General features: G+C 43.4%; 2 protein-coding genes across 3 annotated transcripts; both read right to left on the bottom strand.

The window, feature by feature from the left end:
• Nucleotides 1-1,787: 1,787 nt before the first annotated feature.
• saga (S-antigen; retina and pineal gland (arrestin) a) lies at nt 1,788-10,567 on the bottom strand. 2 transcript variants are annotated; one of them, XM_015012450.2, is made up of 15 exons: nt 10,464-10,567; nt 9,642-9,702; nt 9,492-9,536; nt 8,794-8,993; nt 8,657-8,716; nt 7,745-7,812; nt 7,540-7,675; nt 7,345-7,429; nt 7,193-7,265; nt 3,232-3,369; nt 3,083-3,160; nt 2,773-2,787; nt 2,646-2,698; nt 2,545-2,554; nt 1,788-2,087 (listed from the first exon to the last, which is right to left on the bottom strand). In XM_015012450.2, exons 1-15 carry the CDS (start codon nt 10,509-10,511, stop codon nt 1,955-1,957), a joined length of 1,203 nt encoding a protein of 400 aa, XP_014867936.2. In that variant the 5' UTR covers nt 10,512-10,567; the 3' UTR covers nt 1,788-1,954. The 2 variants fall into 2 exon arrangements, 1 of the variants encoding a protein (XP_014867936.2); XR_015765788.1 differs by lacking the exons at nt 1,788-2,087; nt 2,545-2,554; nt 2,646-2,698; ... (8 more) ...; nt 9,642-9,702; nt 10,464-10,567 and adding an exon at nt 5,343-6,699.
• A 3,898-nt stretch (nt 10,568-14,465) lies between these two features.
• On the bottom strand, nt 14,466-20,524 carry cldn15la (claudin 15-like a). Its single transcript, XM_088014888.1, has 5 exons — nt 18,498-20,524; nt 16,405-16,569; nt 15,811-15,892; nt 14,988-15,101; nt 14,466-14,852 (listed from the first exon to the last, which is right to left on the bottom strand). Exons 1-5 carry the CDS (start codon nt 18,712-18,714, stop codon nt 14,783-14,785), a joined length of 648 nt encoding a protein of 215 aa, XP_087871014.1. The 5' UTR covers nt 18,715-20,524; the 3' UTR covers nt 14,466-14,782.
• Between the last annotated feature and the right edge of the window lie 3,315 nt (nt 20,525-23,839).

Genomic DNA, 23,839 nt, shown 5'->3' on the forward strand with positions numbered 1-23,839 from the left:
TTCAGAGCTCAGATTGTTTACTGCAGGGTGTTCAGGCGGATCGGCTGTCTGGCTCTGGTTCCCATCAACTCTTTCAGGCTGAATACAGAAGTGATTCATGGAAATAACTCAGGAGGCTCCTTTAGTCACCATCCGTCTGCCCGGTAGTTTTAGGCTGAAGAAGCTGATCCGGAGTGAAGTGAAGGCTGCAAACTTTAACTGGTAGCGACGGATACAAGCCGCCGACTTCTTGATTCAGGATCGCTTGGAAATGAATGAAAACTTATATTAGGAAGACAACATAGTGTCGCTTTATTTGCTTCTGAAATACGACTTTGACATTTCTAGCAGTCATGGTAACTCAAAGCAAACAAGAAAGCCGCATTTTGCTCATGCGGATGTGACGTCAGTAGGTAGGTTATTTTCCCAGGCAACATTTTGTCCACTAATCAATGTGCAGCTTTTCCAGGAATGGGCTCTTTGCACCTAAGGCGTTGACGTCACATCTCCAGGAGCTAATGCGGCTCACTTGTTTCCGCTTTGAGTTACCATGACTGGTAGAAAAGACTAAGTCGTATTTCAGATGCAAAAAAACAATACTATTAACATTGTTGTCTTCCTAATATAATGGGCTTTTAAGTTTTCATTAATTTCCAAGCGATCCTGAATTAAGAAGATGGCTTGTAAATATCTGTCGCTACCAGCTAACGCCGCACAGCAAAGTTTGCAGCCTTCACTTCACTCCGGATCAGCCTAAAAATACCGGGGATACGGATGGTAAATAAAGGAGCCTCCCTGAGTTATTTCCATGGAATCACTTCTATATTCAGCCTGAAAGAGTTTATGGGAACGAGAGAGCAGACCAGAGCCAGACAGCCGAGCAACTGATCCGCCTGTACATACTGCTGTAAACACCGTCCTATCTGAGCTCTTCACAAGAAACATGCAAAGGTAATAAAACGAAATAACACGGAGACATGAAGCAACACGGTCATATTTTTCTAAAAGCAGCAACTTTGAACCTGAACAGCTGAACCAGATCTCTGACACCAGAGCTGCTACTGTTAAGCTATGAGGCTTGTTGAGCTCCGTCAGGCTTCGGAAGTAAAAAGCCCGAACCGTAACCTCCCCGTTAGTCTGTGACACTAACGACAATAAACACATATAATATACTTGAAAATAAGATAAATACATTGTCCGTTAGAATGTTTAGATACTTAAATAGCACATTTTACAAGAACAATGTCCGAGAATATTGCCTACTAGCATAAGCTAACGTTAATGTTAGCCACAAAGTTTAAGTAAAACTCACCTTCGTGTCAGTGAATGTATAACGAGGCGAACATCTTAAAACCTTTCTCCAGCTGACTTGTTGGGGCTTCGGATCGATGTACAAACCTTGGCCAAGCCCTGCAAGCACCTAATGTAAATGATATTTGTATTGGATCGGAAACAATCGAGCCGCTTTACCCCGAACGCGGAAGCTGAGGTGCAAAGAGCCCATACTGAACATACTTCATTTCCCTGAACTTCAGAATAAAAACTCACAGCAGCTCTGACCGTCTCTGGCCTGAAACTTTTCCAGAAAATCATTTCAGCTGATTAAAGGGAATTTTATGTCCACTAAAATTTCAGTGTTAATCAAACCTTGTAATGTAATGAATATTATTCCATAGTGTAACTTCTGGAAGTCTTCAAACCCTGAATAATGTTTGGAAACGTTTTAATCACAATAATCTTCCATTCAGGTCCTTTTAATCCAGGAGTTTATGAATTCATGTAATAAAATCAGAGGAGATGAAAACAGATGGAGTCCAATAGTTTTTATTGTTCAAACACAGAACAACGCGTCTCAGTTAGAGCCTAAGCTGCAGCTCGTTTCTACGGTAACTAAAATCTCTGAGCTGCAGGAAGACGAACTTCACTAAAACATGGGATTAAAACAGTGATGTCGCATCCCAACACGTCGCCGTCTCTACTTCTCCTTGGGCGCCATGTCGTCTCCGCCCGACACGTTGCCTTCCTCATCGTCATCATCGCCGGCGCCGATGATTCCCTTCAGGTAGGAGCGTTTGAATTCCTGGAACACCATCTCATCCTCCATCTCACTGGGAACAGCAGCAGCATCACAGATCAGACCACTGAGAACTAAACTCCCACAGAAACTGATCCGCAGGAAATGGTTCAGGCCACAACGCTGAGGAAAACACAAACTCTCCCCTGGGACCCAACGTACTTCACAACTGATCTGGGAATGTTCTCCTACGTTTGTTTTTCCTTCATCTAAAGCTGCAAACTGTTCCATAAACTCAACCTGCATCTGTTCTGACATTAAAGAAAACAAAAACAAACATGTTGGGCGCCAAGGTGTCACCACCCAACATGGCAGCAGGTTCTTCCTGTTTAACCTGATCAGAAGGTTAAACGCTGAGGAAAACTGAAACATGGGCCAGTAGAGGGAAGACCTGATGAATAATCTGATCTGAGGCATCAATAAGAACAGGAAGCTTCTCTCTGCATGTCTTTGTTTCAGCCTCATCAGGATCTAGTTGCTCTCATAGTTACCTCTCCTTCACTGCCGGCAGCAAGAAAATCAAAGTGGAGAGAAAACAGGTGAAATGGTGAACGAGGTCTGATGGACAGGTGAGATCAGGTGAAAGTTCTACCTGCTTCTGGTTTGGGATGCATGAGTGTGAAGGGAACCTCCAGGCCGACCTCACTGCAACACACACCAGGTTCAGGATAAACGGGCCGAGTCCAACATGCATGATGTTTCACAGAGCCTGAACTCACCTGGATCCCATCATCCTGCCAGCAGGTGGGACACAAGCATGAGATCAGATTACAGCAGAAACGCCTCAGAGGAAACGAAACACAGACAGCCTCTGAGGTCTGGGTCCTGATTGGCTGAGGCTACTTCCTGGAGGAGCGCCGGCATCATGCTGCCACTTCCTGTTCTCCGTCTCCTGCTGTTAACTTCTTACTTTTGATTTGACATTTGTTGTGAAATAAACTGAATTGATCAAAGATCTCAACACCTGATGATCTGACATGTTGTTGTGATTTTGATCGTTGCAGGAAAATCAGAGGAAAACCGACCAACCCTCCGATGATGAGCTTCACCATGACTTTGTATGAAACAATGATTCCCAGAACCTCCTTCAGGACTCCTTCCTTCACGCTGAAACAAAACAGACGTTTCAGATCCTGCCGGTTCTGCGGGGCAGAGCTTTGGCGTGGCGCGCGGCTCACATGCTGGACGAGGCCAGGTTGGTGTCCTCGTGCTTCAGCTTCCCGTCCAGAGCGATGCCTCTCCTCTCACGGTTGTTGGCCAGCAGCGGCAGCAGCTTGTAGACCTTCTGCAGCGTCGCTCCGGCAGACACCGAGTCCCTGACATGGAGACGAGAGGCAGAGTGAGAACAAACCGAGAGCAACAAGCAGGTTAAATACAGAGAAACCAGCAAAAACACATTCTGCTCTTTAAAAACACTTTATTAGGACAAATATCTGAATGAATAAGCGTCACTAACTGTGAAACTGATCTGATACCAGATCAGAGAACAGGTTTCCCGCTTCAGCAGAGCTAAATTTAATAATTAGGTCACCAGCTGAGCTCTAGACAACTTGACCTTTAACCCTGAGAAGGTCATTCAGCCATGATTCAGGACCAGAGATGGACAGAATGTAAAAACCAGTTGCAGTTCCTGATTGCACCACCAGATGGGAGACTTTGCTCTTTTCAGTGACAACAAGGTTTGGCTGCAAAAACATTAAATCTGTTTAATTCAACCAACAATAAATAAAAGATCTGAAGTTTTTGTTCCTGAGTCAAACTCCAGACAAACACAACAGCTTCTGTGACTCATTCCTGAAGTTCACTGATGACAAAAAGCAGCTAAAATACTTTTGTGCTTCAATAAACGGGAAGCAGATAAAAATCCCAAATATTTATCAGCTGAAGTGAAAACATCTGAAACCGTCGGGGTCATCATTTAAATCCCCCTTATTCTACAGACATTCAAGATTTTCCTGAAATCAAATCAGCTTTTTAAATCCTGTTAGAAGTTATTTACTGTTGGAAACTGCATTAAATCAGCTTAACTACACATTAACTAAAGAGAAACATTCATTAGCTAACAGGTAATTAACTGTTCACTAACAGTTAATTACCTGTGAAGTCAAAGACTCACTAATTAACCATTAACTAATTACTATCAGTCCAACTAGATCAAAAGTTCATCATTATTTAACAGTTAATTAACAATTAATTCATGATTTACTCTTCATTAGTCGCTGTGAGATTAAGGAAAGACTCAGATTAGATCCTTAATATTAAAAGTTATTTATTGATGGAAAATACAGTTTACGTCCACACACACACACACACACACACACACACACACACACACACACACACACACACACACACAGGTTTCTTTTCTCTTTCTGTAGAAGCAGACTTCTGGGGTGTTTTGAATTCTCTCCATCTTTCTGTCTCTTTTGATTTTAAACCTTTTTCCACCGTTCTCTGTTTCTTTTCTCCTTTATTTTTGGTCTTTGTGTTTTTCTACAGGACATGATCAGAAGTTTATCTTTAATCTGTAATAAACTTATTCATAACTTTAGTTCTTATAAAGTCGAGGAAACTTTATGAATGATAAAATCTAGAGACATTATATTTCTGCTGGTATCTGCTCATCTCTGCTGTTGCATTTTTATTGTCACTAATTGTAAATAATATTTTTAATACCAAGTAAACAATTTCTACATTTTTAATGAAGTTTCTCTGTTTAAATGTATTTTATGTTTATGTTGAAGTTTTGCTCTTTCAGTATTTTATTCTGTTTTTATACATTTTATTTTCTGTTTATGAATCTATTTGATTTCTCGTCATTTTGCTGCTGTTGTACAGAAATTTCCACATTATTTCATTTTGCAGCAGATTTTGTGTTTGAATGACTGAAAGGGCCAAACCACACCAGACCGAAGGCCTTTAACTCCTTTAGTGAAAACTGATCATTTTGAGTTTAGTCAGGATCAGAATAATTTATCTGACCAGAGAAAAGACTGGCTGAGTTTTATCTGAGCGTAAAACCCAAAGCTGTTTACTAAAACATGAGGTAAAAATCAGCAGCAGCTGATATAAAGTCAGAATAAAATGATGATCCTGTTCTGATCCTCATCCAGAGGAAGAGCTGCTCACGCTGATCTTCCTCGGTAAAATCCTCAGCGGAAGCTCCACCCCGGTCCAGATGTAAGGGAAAACTCTGTGTGTGAATGTGTGTGTGAAGGAGTGTATGTGTGTGTTGGTGTCTGCGTTAAAGAAGGACAGCTTTCCGGTCCAGGTCCAGATCCACCCGGACCTTCTGCAGCGCCCGGACGGTGAGCAGAGCCGAGGCGGTCTGAGAGATGGCGGTGTGTTTTCCGTCACACAGCTGGATCCTCCACAGCCCCGACCACAGGGCCCCGTCCCTCCGGACCCAGTCCTCCAGAACCCCCAGCTCCCAGCGGCCGTGCCGCCCCACCTCCACCTCCCAGCTGTGCGCCCTGGAGCAGAAGCCCTCCGACCCCAGGACGGAGCAGAAGCCTCCGATCCGCTCCGGGTTTTCGGGCAGCAGCCGGTTCCTGCCGCACCTCACGCTGGTCAGGTCATCGGACAGAACCAGCTCCGGGTTCGCCGTGTTCGGGTCCAGAACGACCGGAGTGAAGGAGATGGCGTCCTTCATGTTCCTCCAGATGTGGAACCCCAGGTTGCCCAGATGCTTGGCCACGTCTACCAGGGCTCCTGGGGCCAGCTGGGGGTCGCCCAGCAGGGGGCAGTGCTGCGCCGTGGAGCCCAGTAGCAGGGGGACGTCCGCGGCTCTCAGCTCTTCCTCTGCGGCTCTGATGGCGTCCAGAAGAGCCAACATCTCTCTTCTCAGCAGCGCCTCCATCTTCTCCTCCATCACCCGACTCTTCAGGTTCTCCTCCTTCCTCAGCGCCGACATCCTCTGCTCCTCTTCCTCCTCCAGAAACTGGTGAAGCTTCAGGAACTGCTGCCTGATCTGCGTCTCTGCGCGCCGCGCCTGGAGCTTAATGTGCTCAGCGGTTTGACTGAACTGGACTTTGACTTGACTGAAAAGCTTGACCTTGTCCTGCAGAGCCTGGATGTCTTTCTGGACCTCCTCCCTGCGCTGCTGAGCGGCTTCATCAGCGGGTCTGAACCTGTGGCCGCTGTGCCTCTCTGAGTCTCTGCAGACGACGCACGCCGGCTCCCGGTGGTCCAAACAGAACAGCTTCAGCTTCTCGCCGTGCAGGCTGCACACATCCTGCCGCCTCTGTGGGACTTTCCCTGCTGTGAAACTCTCACACAGGTTCTTCAGCACCAGGTTGCAGAGCACGTCCTTCTCTCCAGAGACGTTTTTACACAGAGGACACTGCTGGACCTTCTTCTCCATCCACCAGTCCTGCAGACAGGCTCTGCAGAAGCTGTGGCTGCAGGGCAGAATGACCGGATCTCCGAAGATCTCCAAACACACGGGGCAGTGGAGATCTTCCTGAACTGGGTTCGCCATCCTGTCCGAGTGAAGCTGAGAAAAACATAAAAGGTGAAACTGCCTCAGGTTTCTCCTCCGGACCTGGAATCCTCCGGCGGTGAATCGTTGATAGCAGCTGAAGGTCTGAAGGAAACTTCCTGGGTTCAGAGGTGGAGAGTTTTCAGCTGAACTGGTTGAGCTTCATTTCTGTCTAATTATAGCATCTAAACTCTTCGTGCAGTTAGCAGAGATTTCACTGCAGGAATGTTTCTGCATTAAACTACAGAAGTCTGGTTTTAGGAGACTTTCAGCCAGTTCTGTAGATCATCTCCAAATTATTATATTATCCTTTTATTGATCCTCATCTAAAATAAATGATGCATAAAATCACAAAATTCTCCAATGTCAGTAGTCAAAGTAATAAATTGAACCTAAATTTAAAACAATTTCTCTTTAAAGTCAAACAGAAATGAGCATGCTGGCATTAATATGATCAGATATATTCTAGATGTGTGTAGATAATGCTGATGAATCTTCTTCTATGGTTTTGTTGATTATAACCTTTGGTGGATTGACCCTCATCAGCAGTCGTCAGGAGACCGACTGCATTTTGTTAGACATCAGGATCAAAAGCTAACCGTCATCATTTTCTGCTTGTCGTTTGACCTGCTGTGATTCTGCTGTGTGCCGATCATTACCCAGAATCCTCGATGTCCACACATTTGATGTAGCTGTCGTTGGAGTACAGCACCACCGTGGCAACCTGGTCAACTGAGAGGAGAAACATTCAGGTGAGTTTGTGTTGAAACGTGATGATGATGATGTCATCATCGCCGTCAGGTGTGTTTACCTGACAGGACGACGTTCTTGATGTTTTTGTTGGAGTTGTTTGTGATGTTGACGTGAGCGTGGATCGTCTCTCCATGGTAATAAAGCTAAACATGGATTTAAGATAAAACAACAAACATCTGAGATGAGCTAATCTGAGGAATTACAGGTTTGACTGTAAATGAAGGAATCAGTGGATCAACATGAGACGCTGCACCTCTTTATCCAGAGTGACCTTAACATGCAGCGGTTTGTCGGACATGAGGAAGTCCTTGGTGGTTTCAACGGAAGGTGGCGCCCCCTGCGTGTCTGGAGCGTACTGGACCTTCCTGATCATCAGCTTCACTGTGCTCCTGTCGGACAAACGGATGTTCAGCATTTCCCCACCGACCGCTTCAGCCATCAGGACAGATGAGACTCACCGTTTGCGAACTTTTGCATCCTGACTCTCAGCGCTGAACGCTTTAATCTCAAACTCCACGGCACATTGCTGCAAAAAAGGAGACGGTTTGGGTTTTTACTGAAGGGAGACCTGGGAGGATGGCCAGAGGGACAGCTGGGGAAGATTGGGCCAAAATGGCCGATATGAAGTTGACTCAGATGGAGCTACAGAGAGAAGACAGACTGGGCTCCACACTCTGCTTCACTCCTGATGGTCCGGTTGACCCGGTTCTATTGGAACCAAAACTTCATCATCTGTTCATTTCCAGCTGCTGTGGTTCTCTCTCTCTGCTCTGAGTCAAACCAACCTGTTCCCCTCCTGGCCTGTGGGGGCGCTGCACCAAGAACCACTGAAGGAAACGACACAAAAACCTCTGAAGACACTGAGAGCAACTTCCTTCTTCACCAGATGGAAACTAAATGGACAATTTCTCTTTGGTTAAAAACCACCAGCCATTTCTCCTGCTAGCGCTAGGCTAGCACATTTGTTTTGGTTGTATTTACCCAGAATTCCTTGCACTGTGGTCCGTTCACATATGCATTCAAACCAAACCAGCGTTCACTTAACCAAACCCAGACTGAGTTAGCATCAGAGTTCTGCCAAGATGTCTATAAATTCTTCATCATCACGAATAAATCTAGTTTCATTCAGTCAGAAAACTTTCTAATAAAAGCCGAGTTAGGAAGTCGTGTTCAGAGGAGTTTCTGTTTTCTGATTAAACTAATATCTATAAATCAGTAAACAGATATTTAACCGGGGAGGGAAAAGCTGCCAAGCTGGATAAAAAAGAGCTGATTGGAACCAAACTGGTGCAGGTTTGATGTGAAACTGAAATGAACCTGAACCTAAAACTGAAGTCATCCAGAACTGGGAGGATTTAACCGCAGCTCACCTTCCCAACATCCTGGGGTCCCGGTTGGAGAGCCACTGAGCAAGGCAGGTTGTCAGGAAACTGGGAAGAAAAACAAATACAGAGGGTTTTCAGCTGGCTCTGCAGTAAGGCTGACTCTGATTGGCTGCTCCGGTCACCTCGAAGAAGAAGGGGTATGCGTTGTTGCCCAGCTTGCGCAGCAGCTTGGCCTGGGTCTTGGTGTGGACGCCCTTCTCCCGGTCCTGCAGCGGCGGGTACACCTGGCGGGTGGACAGGTACAGCTCCCGGCGGAACGCGATGCCGATCACGTCCATGTCGTCGCGGCCGTAGCGGAAGATGCAGGACAGGGTGACGAACACTAGAGGGCAGAAGAGGCACAAGCAGATAAAAGATTTTCAACAGAAGAAATTACAAGTTTGCTTTGTAAAAGTGCAAAAAAAAACGTCCAATGTCCGATGTGTTACCATGGTTACACATCTTTTCTTTGTGTTTGACCTCAGTTTGTCCACAAATAAATAACCAATTATCTGTGATTGATTTTAAGCTCCGCCCCTTTTCCCAGAATCCACCAGGTTACTGGTGATGATGCTTTAAACAGCAGGAGGGGCCAAATTCCTCCCAGGGCCCCACAAAACCGAGGGCCAGCCCTGCTTCTTACATCAAATCACATAATGCGAGTAGAGCCACAAGTATTCATACCCGTAAACATGTTGAAATGAAAACATCACTACTTTAAACCTAAATTTCCCAGGTGTATGAATACTTTTGGCCTGAACTAGTTTCCTGTTGAACCAGGAAATATTTCGGCTCTAAGCTAAAATATTTCCATCATCAGGAGAGGAAAACATTCCCGGACCTTTCCTCCCGGCCAGAGCCTCCGGGTCGATGAGGACGACGCCATCTATTGGTGGAACAGGAGAAAGCAGGTCAGTGACTGAGGGAGGTTCTGGTTCTGAAATGTTTTCTGATTGTTCTGGTTCCGGACGGATCCGGCTGTCAGACTGACCCACTGGATCCACGGAGTCCACCCGGTCCACGAAGTCTCTCTTCCCCATGAACACGCCGACCTGAAAACATTCAGCAGCCGTTCATCTCTGGGACGGTTTGAATAATGAAGGTTGATTCTCTCTAACTCAGATATTCAGAATGTCACTTTGTTTTTCTCAGACATTTAAGGAAAATAAATATTTAAATCTGATGTCTAAAGAGAAAAAGATTCATTCAGAAATTTCACTTTATTATCAGACGATTCAATTCAAACACAGTAACTAATAATAATTTAAGTTACTCATATTTTAAGCAGATAAAATGCTTAAAGGGAAGTTCTGTATGTCATTTTTGATCTTAAGTCATAAATATAAATGTTAATACAGAAAACACAGTTCATCTGGTTTTATTGTGCTTCCAAATATTAAAATAATTATTTAAATATGAGACGGCAGTTATAAAACTTCTCTTCATGAGTGGAAACCCACAAACAGCTGCTGGTTTTCTTGCATGTCTGTTTTTAAAAGCGTCGGTTCAGAAATGAGACTCGTTTTCTGACGTCATTCTGCTTAACAACCTGCTGAGCCTCATTTCCTGGCAGAAACTCCTCTTTTCCCAGGAAGCAGCAGGACGGAGCTGCGATACAAACCTTCATCTCTGTAGGGAGTTTTACCAAATAAAGCAGGAAATGTTTTAGGGTTTAATTTCTGAGCTGAAGGAGGAGCGATCAGCTGAAGCTCTGAGCTCATTTCTGTCTTCACTGAGATAAAACCGTCTGTAACTAAACGAGTCGCTCTGACAGGAAGTGGATCGATTGGATCCCGTTTTGAGTTTCACTCACCGACTTGTCTTTGCAGGTTTTCTTAAAAATGACGTTTTTTGGACTCATGGTGGTGGAGATGGAGAACGGCTGATCTGAGGAACTGGAACAAGCAGAAACAGGTGAAATAAATGTCAGGGCTGCTGCGTTCGACCTTCAGACTGGTTCGACCTTCAGACTGGTTCGACCTTCAAAAGGCTCAATGTCTCATTTACATAATTAGCATCAATATTAACATATAAGTAAAGCTTGAGTCTAAATACATTTTAAATTAATGAGACATTCTGTGACATGTTGCAGAGATCATGCATGAATTTTAACCAATCAGAGATTTAAATAGGAGCAGCAAAAGCAAAGGAGGCGGATCAGCAGAGCTAACAGCTGACGGTTTCATCCAGGACGTTTTCTCTGCTGCCTGGATGCTGAGCTGTTAGCATGTTAGCATGAGACTGAGAGACAGCAACAGTCTTCAGTCAGAGGCCTCTTCAGAGGCGTTGTAAGACTGACTGCTGCTGAAGATCCTTCCAGCCCACAGCGTCTCCCTTCTTAACGACTGTTTCTGAGTTACAACCTTTAATTAGTATTAGTATCGATCTGGAAAACCTCAGAAAGAGAAAATCAGCTTCCTTTTCTTTAACTGTTAATAGTTATAGTTTTTCTTCAGCTGCTGCAGAAACAGGTCTGTCAGCTGATTCAAATGTTTCAGATTTTTCTCAGATAAATTCAGCTGCTGGTGTTGAATAAAGATTCTGGTTGGTTGAACTTTTATTTAATCAGCTTGTTTAAAAGTGCTGGAGCTCCTGATTTAAAGGTTTTAAAAACTGTTTTTCTTTTTTAAAAAATCAGCTCAAACACAGATGTAATATTTCTGTAACACTCCTTACAGAAATATGATGAAAATATGATTTCTAGTAGAAATATTCACTCAGAGAATGAAAGTAAAGATAAAATAACTAGAAGTTAAATATCTTCAGTTTTAGTTTTATCTCCCTCTAGCGGCCTAAATGATGCACTGCAGCTCCATCAGCTGGTAAAATAAAACCTGAAAACACATTTCTTTAAAAAAACAACTTAATTTAAAACAATATGTCATAGAATTAGTCAGATTATAATCTACTTTATAACTGAATATCAACAGATGAACATAAACAGATTTCCATCATTGCTTCTGTTTTCAGCTGAATTTCTCACTAAAATAATAAACTGTTTGTTTACAGCAGAGTTAATGAAATTAAGATGAAGAGGAAAACATGTAAACAGACTTCAGCTGCTGAGCCTCTTAATCCTGTTAAAATCCTCCCACTGATCTGGACCAGAACTTTCTGCGCACAGAACCAGAACAAATCTGTTCCAACTGGAGCTTCTACCATCGAACATGATTCTCTTTGGGTTTATGTTAAAGTATTTTCTTCATCACTGACCCTCTGAATCATGTAGAACCTAATAAACGTTAGTTTAGTGTCTCCTGCTCCAGAGAGAGTTCTGGTTCCTCCTGAATCGGGCCGTTTTCTGTCCGGACTCCTCCTACAGTAAACAGATAAAACACGATAACCGGCAGGTCGGATCCGAGTGACTCACCTGTGCTGCTGAGGTTCTGAATGAGAGGAGGAGACCGACCCGGTCCGCTGGCTCTATATGTAAACACCTGCTGTCTGTCAGGGCTGTCTGGGCCAATCAGAGGCCGTCTGCGGTGACCTTTGCCCTCCTCCTCGCTGCTCCGCAGACAGCCAGACTTCCTGAGAGGATTGGAGCGGTTCCACCTCCGTCAGCACATCGGGCCGGATTAGAACGAAGCTCTGCCTGCAGCGCCGCGTTTCACTTTACTGATCCTGAGGGTCAGCATCCAGCAGCTGATAGAGAACAAACTCCTTTATTTATAAACAAACTCCTTTATTTATAAACAAACTCCTTTATTTATAAACAAACTCCTTTATTTATAAACAAACTCCGTTATTTATAAACAAACTCCGTTATTTATAAACAAACTCCGTTATTTATAAACAAACTCCGTTATTTATAAACAAACTCCGTTATTTATAAACAAACTCCTTTATTCATAAACAAACTCCTTTATCCATAAACAAACTCCTTTATCCATAAACAAACTCCTTTATTTATAAACAAACTCCTTTATTTATAAACAAACTCCTTTATTTATAAACAAGCTCATTTATCCATAAACAAACTCTTTTATTTATAAACAAGCTCATTTATCCATAAACAAACTCCTTTATCCATAAACAAACTCTTTTATTTATAAACAAACTCCTTTATTTATAAACAAACTCCTTTATTTATAAACAAGCTCATTTATCCATAAACAAACTCCTTTATTTATAAACAAACTCCTTTATCCATAAACAAACTCCTTTATTTATAAACAAACTCCTTTATTTATAAACAAACTCATTTATCCATAAACAAACTCCTTTATTTATAAACAAACTCCTTTATTTATAAACAAACTCCTTTATTTATAAACAAACTCCTTTATCCATCTGTTAAAATCATCGTCCTGCTGCTGTTGTCCAGCCTGAGAGGATTCATAAACTTCAGCTTTAAATGTTTCATTTCGTGTTTCCTGGTTAAATCAAATGAATGAAAACGTAAAATAGTAAAATAATGTCCAACACTTTAACAAACTCTTGGCTCTAGAAAACAACATTCATGTATTTATTGTGAGAATTAAAGATTCTGGAGGATCAAAACCTGGAGAAGCAGCTTTCAGCTTCTATGCTGCACAAATCTGGAAAAAAACATCCAGAAAACTGCAAAACAGCCGAAACACTGAGATCCTTTAAATCCAGACTGAAACCAGCTGTTTGGAGTCTGATTAATAACGAATGAAACGGAGCGACATGTTGATGTGTTTTGATGACGGAGCTCATTAAAATGTTTGTTCTGGTTTCTCAGATTCGACTGTTTGATGTTTTTGTGTTTTTATGATGTAAACACTTTGAAGTGCCTTGTTGCTGTTTATATGTTCAACATATTAACGTGACTGATTGAAATAAAAAGCACAGAATAATCTGGGAAAACGACCTGAAAAAGAATCCAAGTTATAAAACAATAAAAGATTAAAAACTGTTAAAGGAACTATTTTAAAAACCAGAGAAAAGATAAATCAATAAACGACCATCATCCTGTTTTTTGTTGTAGTTAAATTTGAATAAATGTAACAATTTCTCAACACACCTCGGCTCTGTTTCTGACAGTAACAGTCTGAGCTGCTCAGACCTTTGACATGTGGAGTTTGTGCAGAAAGCGTTCTGGAGGCTGAGCGCCGGTTCTGATCCGGTCTGCAGAGCTGGTGCACGGCTTTGGAGGGTGATGCTGCGGGGCGCTAATCCACCGACCGGCCTGTCAGCAGGTAGAGGAGCAGGATTACAGCCTGCAGCGCATTAATCATCCAAATTACATCGCAGATTACAGCACGCACACACACACACACACACACGCACGCACACACACGCACGCACAGACACACACAGACACACACACACACGCACGCACAGACACACACAGACACACACACGCACACACACGCACGCACACACACACACACACACAGACACACACACACACGCACGCACAGACACACACAGACACACACACGCACACACGCGCGCGCACACACACGCACACACACACGCACGCGCGCACACACACACAGACACGCACACACACAGGTGCAAGCAGCTGCTAACATTTTAGGGTTTTTAGCTTAAAATGCAGCATTTGCAACAGAAATGTTGCCTTTTTAACATCCATTTGTAATTTTTCTTCAAATATCTGATTTATTTCCTGGTTTGAAGGAGCAGCTTTGTGGTTTTAAGTCTTGATCGTTTCATAAAAGCTTCATTTATGGGATGAAACGGGCCACCGGTCTAAAATCAGCTCCTCTTGAGGAACGTTTGGTGGTCAGATGAGATAAAAACTGAGTTCTTTGGTCACAGTGACAAAATGAATGTTTGGAGAAAAATCATCATAAATCCAGAGTCTGAAGAAATCAAGCAGCTGAAATGTTTTGGTAACAAACTTTATTCAGGTAAAAATAAATGTGAAACTGTTTTGTTAAAATGATCAACAATCAGATTTTTTCTTCACTTTTAATAAAACCAACATTGAAGATTTAAAATAATTCAAACAAAAGACAGAAAACAGCAACAGCAACATCATCAGCGTAGAAGGAAACTGTCAGACGTCAGAGATTCATCCTGAACCCAAAAACAAACGTTGATGGAGAAAAACTTCAAGTTATTTTGTTTTTTATGTCACAGCTTGAAACTGAGCAGAACCTTCTAGAAACCAGAGGAAACAGTCCAGATAGAAACGCGTGATTAGACGTAAGCTTTGGTGGATTCTGTGTCGGTCCGGGCCGTGGCCGTGTAAACCTTCGCCGGGTAACCTCTGCAAAACGAAACGGGCCGAGTCAGAGAAGAGCGCAGCGTTCAGAGCGGTTTGCAAATTATTTAAATCAGCTGCAGCATCATGACGGAAATACGATCTGAGAAACATGAGACGGCTCAGAATGTCTGCATTTACCTGCTCTTGCCAGCAGGTGACGCTCTCTTGCAGGCGCTGCAGAGGAGACTTCCACCCAGGATGCAGAGGGAGCCTCCGGCCCAACCCATGTAGAGGCCGGTACCGAGCTCGAACCTGCAGGAGCAGGGGCAGAGGTCAGTCCAGTTCAAGACCGGTTCAGGTCCAGTCCAGGTCCAGTTCAGAACCAGATCAGGTCCAGTTCAGAACCAGATCAAGACCAGTTCAGAACCAGTCCAGGTCCAGTTCAGAACCAGATCAGGTCCAGTTCAGAACCAGATCAGAACCAGATCAGAACCAGATCAGGTCCAGTTCAGGTCCAGTTCAGAACCAGATCAGGTCCAGTTCAGACCCGGTTCAGGTCCAGTTCAGGACCAGTTCAGGTCCAGTTCAGGTCCAGTTCAGAACCAGTTCAGAACCAGTTCAGGTCCAGTTCAGAACCAGTTCAGAACCAGTTCAGGTCCAGTCCAGGTCCAGTTCAGACCCGGTTCAGACCCGGTTCAGGTCCAGTTCAGAACCAGTTCAGAACCAGTTCAGGTCCAGTTCAGAACCAGTTCAGGTCCAGTTCAGGTCCAGTTCAGAACCAGTTCAGAACCAGTTCAGGTCCAGTTCAGGTCCAGTTCAGAACCAGTTCAGAACCAGTTCAGGTCCAGTTCAGACCCGGTTCAGACCCGGTTCAGGACTAGTTCAGAACCAGTTCAGAACCAGTTCAGGACCAGTTCAGAACCAGTTCAGAACCAGATCAGGTCCAGTCCAGGTCCAGTTCAGACCCGGTTCAGACCCGGTTCAGCCCAGTCCAGTTGCTGTGTGGCTGCAGGAAACTCACTTTGCTCCTCCGTACATCGGGTTGTAGAACTCCTGGATCACCTGGTATCCGTACCAGGAACAGGCGATGATGCAGCACAGTCCTGCAGCACAAACAGTCGGTTTGCATCCGGATCATTTTGGATCGTCGCTTCGTTTTAAAGCTTCCCAGTTTGTTTGTTTCATGTTGTCTCTTTTTGCTGCGTTGATGAACTAAAGACTTTTTTCTTTTTGTTCATCTTTCGGTCCAATTACAGCTTTAATCTCCCTCATGATTTCAGTTTAATAATCACTTAATGTTTGCCAAACTAAAGTTGGTAAAAACATTAAAATTATGGTCAAATATCGTCACTTTAGTTGAATTTGGACAAATTCTTCATGCAGCTAAAGAAAGGAGGACTTCATCCGTTTTACTGCAGCTGAACTTCAAAAATAGGATGAATGAGTGTGTGTGTGTGTTTGTGTGTGTGTAGGTGTGTGTGTGTGTGTGTGTGTGTGTGTGTGTGTGTGTGTGTGTGTGTGTCTGTGTCTGTCTGTGTGTGTGTCTCTGTGTGTGTGTGTGTGTGTGTGTCTGTGTCTGTCTGCGTGTGTGTGTGTGTGTGTGTGTTTTGCTTACCTCCCAGGATGCACATGATTCCTCCGGTGGCGGCCATCTTGGCCTTGGACTCCACGGTGACCGATCCGATCTTGATGCATTTGAGTCCCAGCAGAGAGACGATCATGCAGCCGAGGCCGAGCAGCAGAGAGATGATCATCAGAGCGCGACACGCCTGGACGTGAGCTGCAGGAACACACACACACACAGACACACACACACACACACGCACACACACACACACACACACACTGAGGATGCTGTTCTACAATAAACTATCATTATGTCACAAAAACATTTTCTAAAAACAACTGAAGCTAAAAATTATGACGGAAAATATAAAATCTGTTTAAAGTGACAAATTGTCATACAAATATCAACCTTTTAATAGATATAATAATGGCTTTGTGTCTAAATTTGATGAATCTGATTTGTGTTTTCTGTCAGTTTATTTATTAGAAACTAATAATAAAAACAAAAATAAGTAAAATTTGGTATATTTCCTGTTTGAGATCCATTTTAATTACTCTATGCTTTCAAAATAATGACTATTAAATGTTTCATCACTTTGGTTTCTCTTTCAAAAATAAAAAATAAATAGTATATCTGGACTATAAAAATACAGATATCAGCAAATCAAGGTAAATAATGAAATATGTTTGATTTTTATGCTATTTCTGTTTCCAGTTTAATCTATAAAAAGTGAAAGTCAACGAGTCTTTAGATTGATTTTGTTTAAATGAAGGAAATGTCTTTAATTCTGTGTGAATCCGACTTTAACTCTGTTTGTCTTTGAAGTAAAGCAGGAGGAACTTTACAGCTGCAGCAATAAATTACTGCTGCTGCAGCAATAAATTGATCTGCTGATCATAAAAACCGCCGCGCCTTTTTACGACCGGCTGAGTTTCAGGGGAGAAATGTTGACGTTTGGTTTCCAACAGCCTTCATGTCGTTTCAAAGCGTTTCTGAAAAATCAGGTGAATTTATGTAAGTTTCCCCAAAACTGTAGGAGCTTTCAGCTAAATGTGGGAACAGGAGCCAAGATTCATTTCAGGTCTTCTGATAGAAACTCAGAATAACTTTGTGAAATAATGATGGTTTAAATGTTTAGTACATTTAATATGTTTTACAGCCTAAATATTTGACTATTAAATATTCAAGTTGTTTTTTTCTTCACTTCCCTCCATTTTACAACCAGCAGGGAAAACCTTCAAAATGGCGTCCAAAAGAAAACCGACCCGTCTTTCTCCATGATGATGGAGAGAACAACTAAAAGCATATTTTAATATTTTATTTAAAAGTCTGACTTTGTTGAGATTATTTGGCCTTTTAGTTGAGACAAAATGACAAACCAGCCTCTAATCTTTCAGTTTTGGGCGGGAAGCTTCAGACTCTGAAATCCCCCAACCTTTGGACCGTCGACCTGCTGCCTCTTTGTTCAAACTGACCTGGTTCCTGTCAGCTCACCATTTATTCAGGAAACAAAATCCACCAACAAACTCAACAGTAAATTTGAGGACAGATTTACTTTAGCAATGAAGCTAATTACCTCCGTTCCTCATTTCAGCTCATTAACCTAAAGCAGCAAATAACCGGCCAGAAACGACCTAATGTGTAGAATCTGGTACAAACGTCTGATTTCAATGTTTTTCACTGAGAGACTTTAAAACTTGTGTCTAAAGTAAACAGCTAGTTTGGGTCCTGGGTCCTGGGTCTGGGTCTGGTCCTGGGTCTGGTCCTGGTTCTGGGTCTGGTCCTGGGTCTGGTCCTGGTTCTGGGTCTGGTCCTGGTTCTGGGTCTGGTTCTGGGTCTGGTCCTGGGTCTGGTTCTGGGTCTGGGTCTGGTCCTGAGTCTGGGTCTGGTCCTGGGTCTGGTCCTGGTTCTGGGTCTGGTCCTGGTCCTGGTCCTGGTCCTGGTTCTGGGTCTGGTCCTGGTTCTGGGTCTGGTTCTGTGTCTGGTCCTGGGTCTGGTCCTGGGTCTGGTCCTGGGTCTGGTCCTGGTCCTGGGTCTGGTTCTGGGTCTGGTCCTGGGTCTGGTCCTGGTTGTGGGTCTGGTCCTGGTTCTGGTCCTGGTCCTGGGTCTGGGTCTGGGTTCTCCAGCGGTTCTGGTCTTACCTGGGAGGGCCAGCATGGACTCAAAGTCTCGGCAGTTGGCGATGCCGGCGCTGTTCTCGGCGCAGGCGTGCCACAGGTTCTCGAACTCCCTCTGCGAGACGATGACGCTGCCGGACACCGAGGAGATCTTCCAGTAGTCGTTAGCCAGCGCCGCGCCGGTGACCAGGAAGCCAATCATGCACATGACGAACCCCACTGCCTCCAATGCCGTCGACATGGTCGCAACGTTTCTGGAAAACCTCAAAACGAAGAAAAGAAGAAGAAATCCAAGTTCTAAAGATGATCTGGGACTGAAGGAGCCTCTGCTGGAGCCTGAAGGCAGAAAGTCAGAGCAGCGAGTCCTGAGAGGTGAAACCTTTGGTGTGAAGTCAGAGCGTCCTGATGCCTCTCCTTCAGCTAATCTGAAGCCTGAGGCTCTATCAGCAGGACTTTGGTCTCTGCAGGGGCCATAAACCACCAGGCCACTCCCGGCAGTTCCTCTCTAGTATGATCACAGTGATGATGATGATGATGATGATGATGATGATGGAGAGCCACTCCTCAGATACTCTGGTAGAGAGACTGGAGGTCATGGTGAGCCAAACAAACAGGTTTTCACCCTAAAACGGTTCAAAACCACCAAGTAGGAGGAATCAGCTGTGTTGCCATGGCAGCCAGCGCTATGGAGACACACACTTCCTGTCACAGACAGACTGGACAAACATTTCAGGGTCTCTGGTTCCCAGTAAGACATCAGAAAGCATCAGCAATATTTCTGAAACGTGTTCGATGTTTTTATGAGCGTTAATCATCATCATCATAAAAAAAAGTGAAACCAGAAACAACCAAGCAGAGCAAGATGGCGGCAAGACGTCTTCTTCACCTGGTGACCACCATTAATGATGTCATTAGTGATGTCATTAATGATGTCACGGTCTGACTTTTACTGTAAATCACATTTCCTCTGTTAATCCACAGTATTCAGCCACGCCCCTAACTCCTCCCCTCTACAGCGGACCGACTACTGACCAGCTCTTCATCTCACGGGTCCGAAAAGTCTCTAATTCCCGAGTATTACCGCAGATAAGAATTTAGAGAACTTTTGTTTAAGCTGGGCGCGGGAAAGATTCGTCTAAGCTCTAACTACCTACATCCAGACGTTATGCCCCGCTTCTGCCCATGATTCAGACAATCGGAGTAGCCCCGCCGGTGTCCGAACCCATGAACCACATCTGTTCACGGTAGTTCTTTCCCTAATTCAGAGGTTCCCAAACTGTGGGGCGCGCCCCCTAGGGGGGGCGCCGTGTCATTGCAGGGGGGGCTGCGGGAAGCCGTCTGGATGAAAAAAAACAAACATGAACACTGTATGCGCTGGGTTTTTACCTTAGAATGGCCAACTCTCTGTTATTCCTGTCAATTTAATACAGTAGAGGCTTCCACACTTCCCATATTTGTGTCCTCTGTCACTTTTATCAGCAGTTAAAACTGTTTAATCCGTTGTTAACATGTTGTAACCTGTTTTTCCGAGCCGCCTTTAAACGCAACATGAGCGCTATGACGCTCGCGCTGGGTTTCCACCTGTGAAGGAGACCTGCTGCTGCTGGGCGGAGCTACGTAGGTTTGTGTTAGAATCACGGCAGCAAACCAGCAAAACGCAAAGAACTTTTCACAGTTTTTCCCTCCAAACTAACCGACTGAGTTGAGTAAAGCTGCTGGATGCAGGTAATGTTAGCTAAAAGATGACTAGCTAATGTTAGCTAAAAGATGACTAGCTAATGTCAATACAGAACCTTAAGCTTAACAAGTAGCTTGTAGGCTACCGATGTTGGTGTCTATTTTCAGCTACATACATTCATTTTGCCCCCAAAAAAGTTGATGCCCCCGCCCCCCAACGCGTCGTTTCAACCAGACAGCCATTTGTAATCCATAGGTGGAGCGCAGAAAATGTTTGGAAACCACTGGGGGGGCACAGAAGGAAAAGTTTGGGAACCACTGCCCTAATTATTAACGTGCACTTGTTTCCGGCTTAGATAATTTTAGCGACTAGGAATAAGTCACAGGGACATTATTTATCTGAACTAAAGAACGTACGAAGCCACCCTAATTTGCTAGGACCACAAACACTGATTTTACATTGACCAGAAGAATTAAATCTAAATGACTCAATTAATTTAATTGTCCACAACATCAAATTAGACTTTAGTAATTTTATTAGCAAGCTTAAGCAAGGGAAAAGACATACAGCATTTCAATAAAAATTAAGAAATTAAAACTTTTAAGAATTATCAGAAATCACTCCTACTTCTAACCCTACACTGTGTCTTAATCTAAATAGAGGCTTTGGGGGAGGCAGTATTACTCAATACCCAGATGCAGAGACGATCTTGGCAGCAGAAAACTTTAACGTCCATGGATGGAGTCCTGTCTTTGTCTTGGCAGAGTCCTTTCAGAATAAATCCAAAGTTGAACTGGTGAGAATCCTCTCAGAACTCAGTTCTTTATCCATAACAGATCTTTGTCTATTCCCCATGTCCACTGCAGCATCGTTGGAATCCTTTGGGTTGAGAGCAGGGCCGCAGTCGAATCAGAATCCCGAGTTGTGGGTAAACGGATCTGGTCCCTTCCTTGTGCAGTGAGCAGTTGTCCTGGGGTATCATCACGCAGCCCTCTGTTGATTCTGCATCTCCATCTGCTCGTCTCGAACGCTGCGGAACAAAGAACCTCGATCCTCCTGTCTGGTGTCTTTTTATTCTTATCAGCAGCTACTCAATTCTTTCAATTCCGCATTTTGGTCGTGTACATGTCAGCAGCCCACACATCTGCGTCTTGGTTGGCCTCAACCCTCAGACGAACTCCCTTGTTTTTCAGAACTGAACTTCTGAAGTTCTCTGTTTGCCTTCTGCACCTGTTTCCTTCATGCATCTCAAAAATCTCACTTCCTGTTTCTGCTTGGACAGATGATCTCATATCCATCACCATCTTGGAGACATGATGTCTGTTCTGATGACCTAATGTCTTGGTCACCTCTGCTCCCCTTTCGGTTCCTCTTTTCCGCTGACCTTTCACCTACCATCTACCTCCAACACATCAGTGACCTTTAGTTACAGTTACACATTTCACCACATTTCAAGTTCAATGTCAAAATCACATTTATAACCTTTTAGTTTCTCTGATTTAGCATTCACTTATAGTATTATAATAACCATTACTTATTAGTTACTCTTATTATAATCATAATGTGTTATTACAGACATTTCTTAAAATAAACCAATAATAATCCATTATTCCAATCATTTGACACCAAGTTACAGTTACTTCTTCCACCTGTAAGTACTTCCATAAGTATAAGTGTAAATATTCTCATAATCAAACCAACATTGGTTAACCCAATATTAATTATTGGTTTAATCATAAGTTATCATTATTAATTTAAGTATTTTACTCTGGGTTTTTTCCAATTACTCAAAATGTTTAGATTTTATTCCTTAAACCTTTAGTGCCCAAAATGAGCAGTCTGAACTATTTTTATTCACTGCAGGCTGGAAACTTCCTCTTTCTTCAGGAAACCTGCTCTTCCTGTTTCATGACTCTCTTTCTGTCTGATTATGATTTTTATGATTAAATAGAAAAAAGTAGAATTAAAGCAAAGTTTGCAGGACACTATAACAACACACACAACCAGATTAATTTTATTACCATCTGACTCTACTGTTGGGTCTTGATGTCACCTGTGTAATCGGTTTTAAAGATAACTTTATTTATTGTTACTATTAAACTAAAATCTCTAGCATGGGGAAGTGGGCTGAGCTCGACTTTTCTCGACACCTCTAAAGACAAACCAGAAACAAAAACTAAAATCTAAAAATCATCCACTATCTTGTTTTCTTTCACAGGAAATAAAAACATTTAAATCAACATTATTGGTATTTATTGAATCAGAAATATTGATATTTATCTTCAGGATGTTTTCACTCTGACTTTGGTCGTTTGTGTTTATAGAAGAAGTAAAAATGTGGAACTTTGTTTTTATCAAGTTTGACCTTTAGAGGTTCAGCTGAGGAAAGAAGAAGTGATGTGTTGTCATGGAAACGGTGATGTTGATCCGCTTCTCCAGAACAGAACTGAAAACATGAAGCTGATGATGTCATCATGAAACCTCAAAACAAACTAAATAAATCGCCTGCAGTTGGATGAAGGCAGCGGAGCGGGCCGGGTCTGGTTCTGGTTCTGGGTCTGGTTCAGGTTCTGGTTCCGGGTCTGGTTCTGGTTCTGGGTCTGGGTCTGGTTCTGGGTCAGGGTCTGGTTCTGGTTCTGGGTCTGGTTCTACGTCTGGGTCTGGTTCTGGGTCTGAGTCTGATTCTGGTTCTGGGTCTGAGTCTGGTTCTGGGTCTGGGTCTGGTTCTGGGTCTGGGTCTGGTCCTGGGTCTGGTTCTGGTTCTGGGTCTGGGTTCTCCAGCGGTTCTGGTCTCAGTGGAACCGTTATGGGCCTTTATGGGTTTACTGGTTTTATGGCCGGTTAATGTTTGCTCACCATCAGAGTCCAAAGTCTGACTTCTGGGTTCTGATCCGACTGAAACCGGGCCAGAATCCGACTGATTCTGATCCATTTGCATCAACAGCCTCACAGGTTTTATTGGATCTGCCTTCAGTTCTGGTTCTTCTTGACCTCTGACCTCTGGCTCAGCTGGTTCTGGTCGGTTTCACCTCTCCTAACCGGGCCTGGCACCACAGCTACTGGAAACCAGAGCAGGTCAGCAGGTCAACATGTTCAGCAGCTGACGAATTGACCTTTGACCTTTCTGTCAGGCAGCTCCATTAGAAACAGAGCAGCTTTATTTCCTCTGCATTTCAGGTACAGTTTATATTTAATGATCATGTTTTAGTTTGACTGCGTGAGCAGATTGAACGGCTGCAGGACGGAAACCTGGATTAATTTAATTTAATCTCAGTTTGAATTCATCTGGATATTCTGAAGTTTTTCATGTGTTTTCTCCATCTTTACACGACTCAATAATAAAGTGATGCTGATGCAGGAAAGAGTCTGAAAACTGAAAAAGCCTCCAGTTCAACAGGATGAACAAAGATTTTTAACTAACTTTAACTTCAGGCCCAGTCAAATTCCCGTCTGTCAGAAACAAGTCGATTTCAGAGAAACAAGCCTGAGGAAAAACCAAAAGGTTCGAGAAGAAAACCTGCAGGATGGAAAGGAGACAGAGACGTTCTATTCTGACAGAGGATCACTACGTGACGTTTTACCTGAAGAGTCCAAATCAGACTGTCCAGAATATCACTGATCATGTTTAGAGATGATATAATAAATGATGTGAGGAAGAGGAGAATATAAACGATAACCATAGAAACGT

This window comes from Poecilia mexicana, unplaced genomic scaffold, assembly GCF_051168715.1.
Source record: "Poecilia mexicana isolate PSO_F unplaced genomic scaffold, ASM5116871v1 scaffold_17, whole genome shotgun sequence".
Taxonomy (NCBI): Eukaryota; Metazoa; Chordata; class Actinopteri; order Cyprinodontiformes; family Poeciliidae; genus Poecilia; species Poecilia mexicana.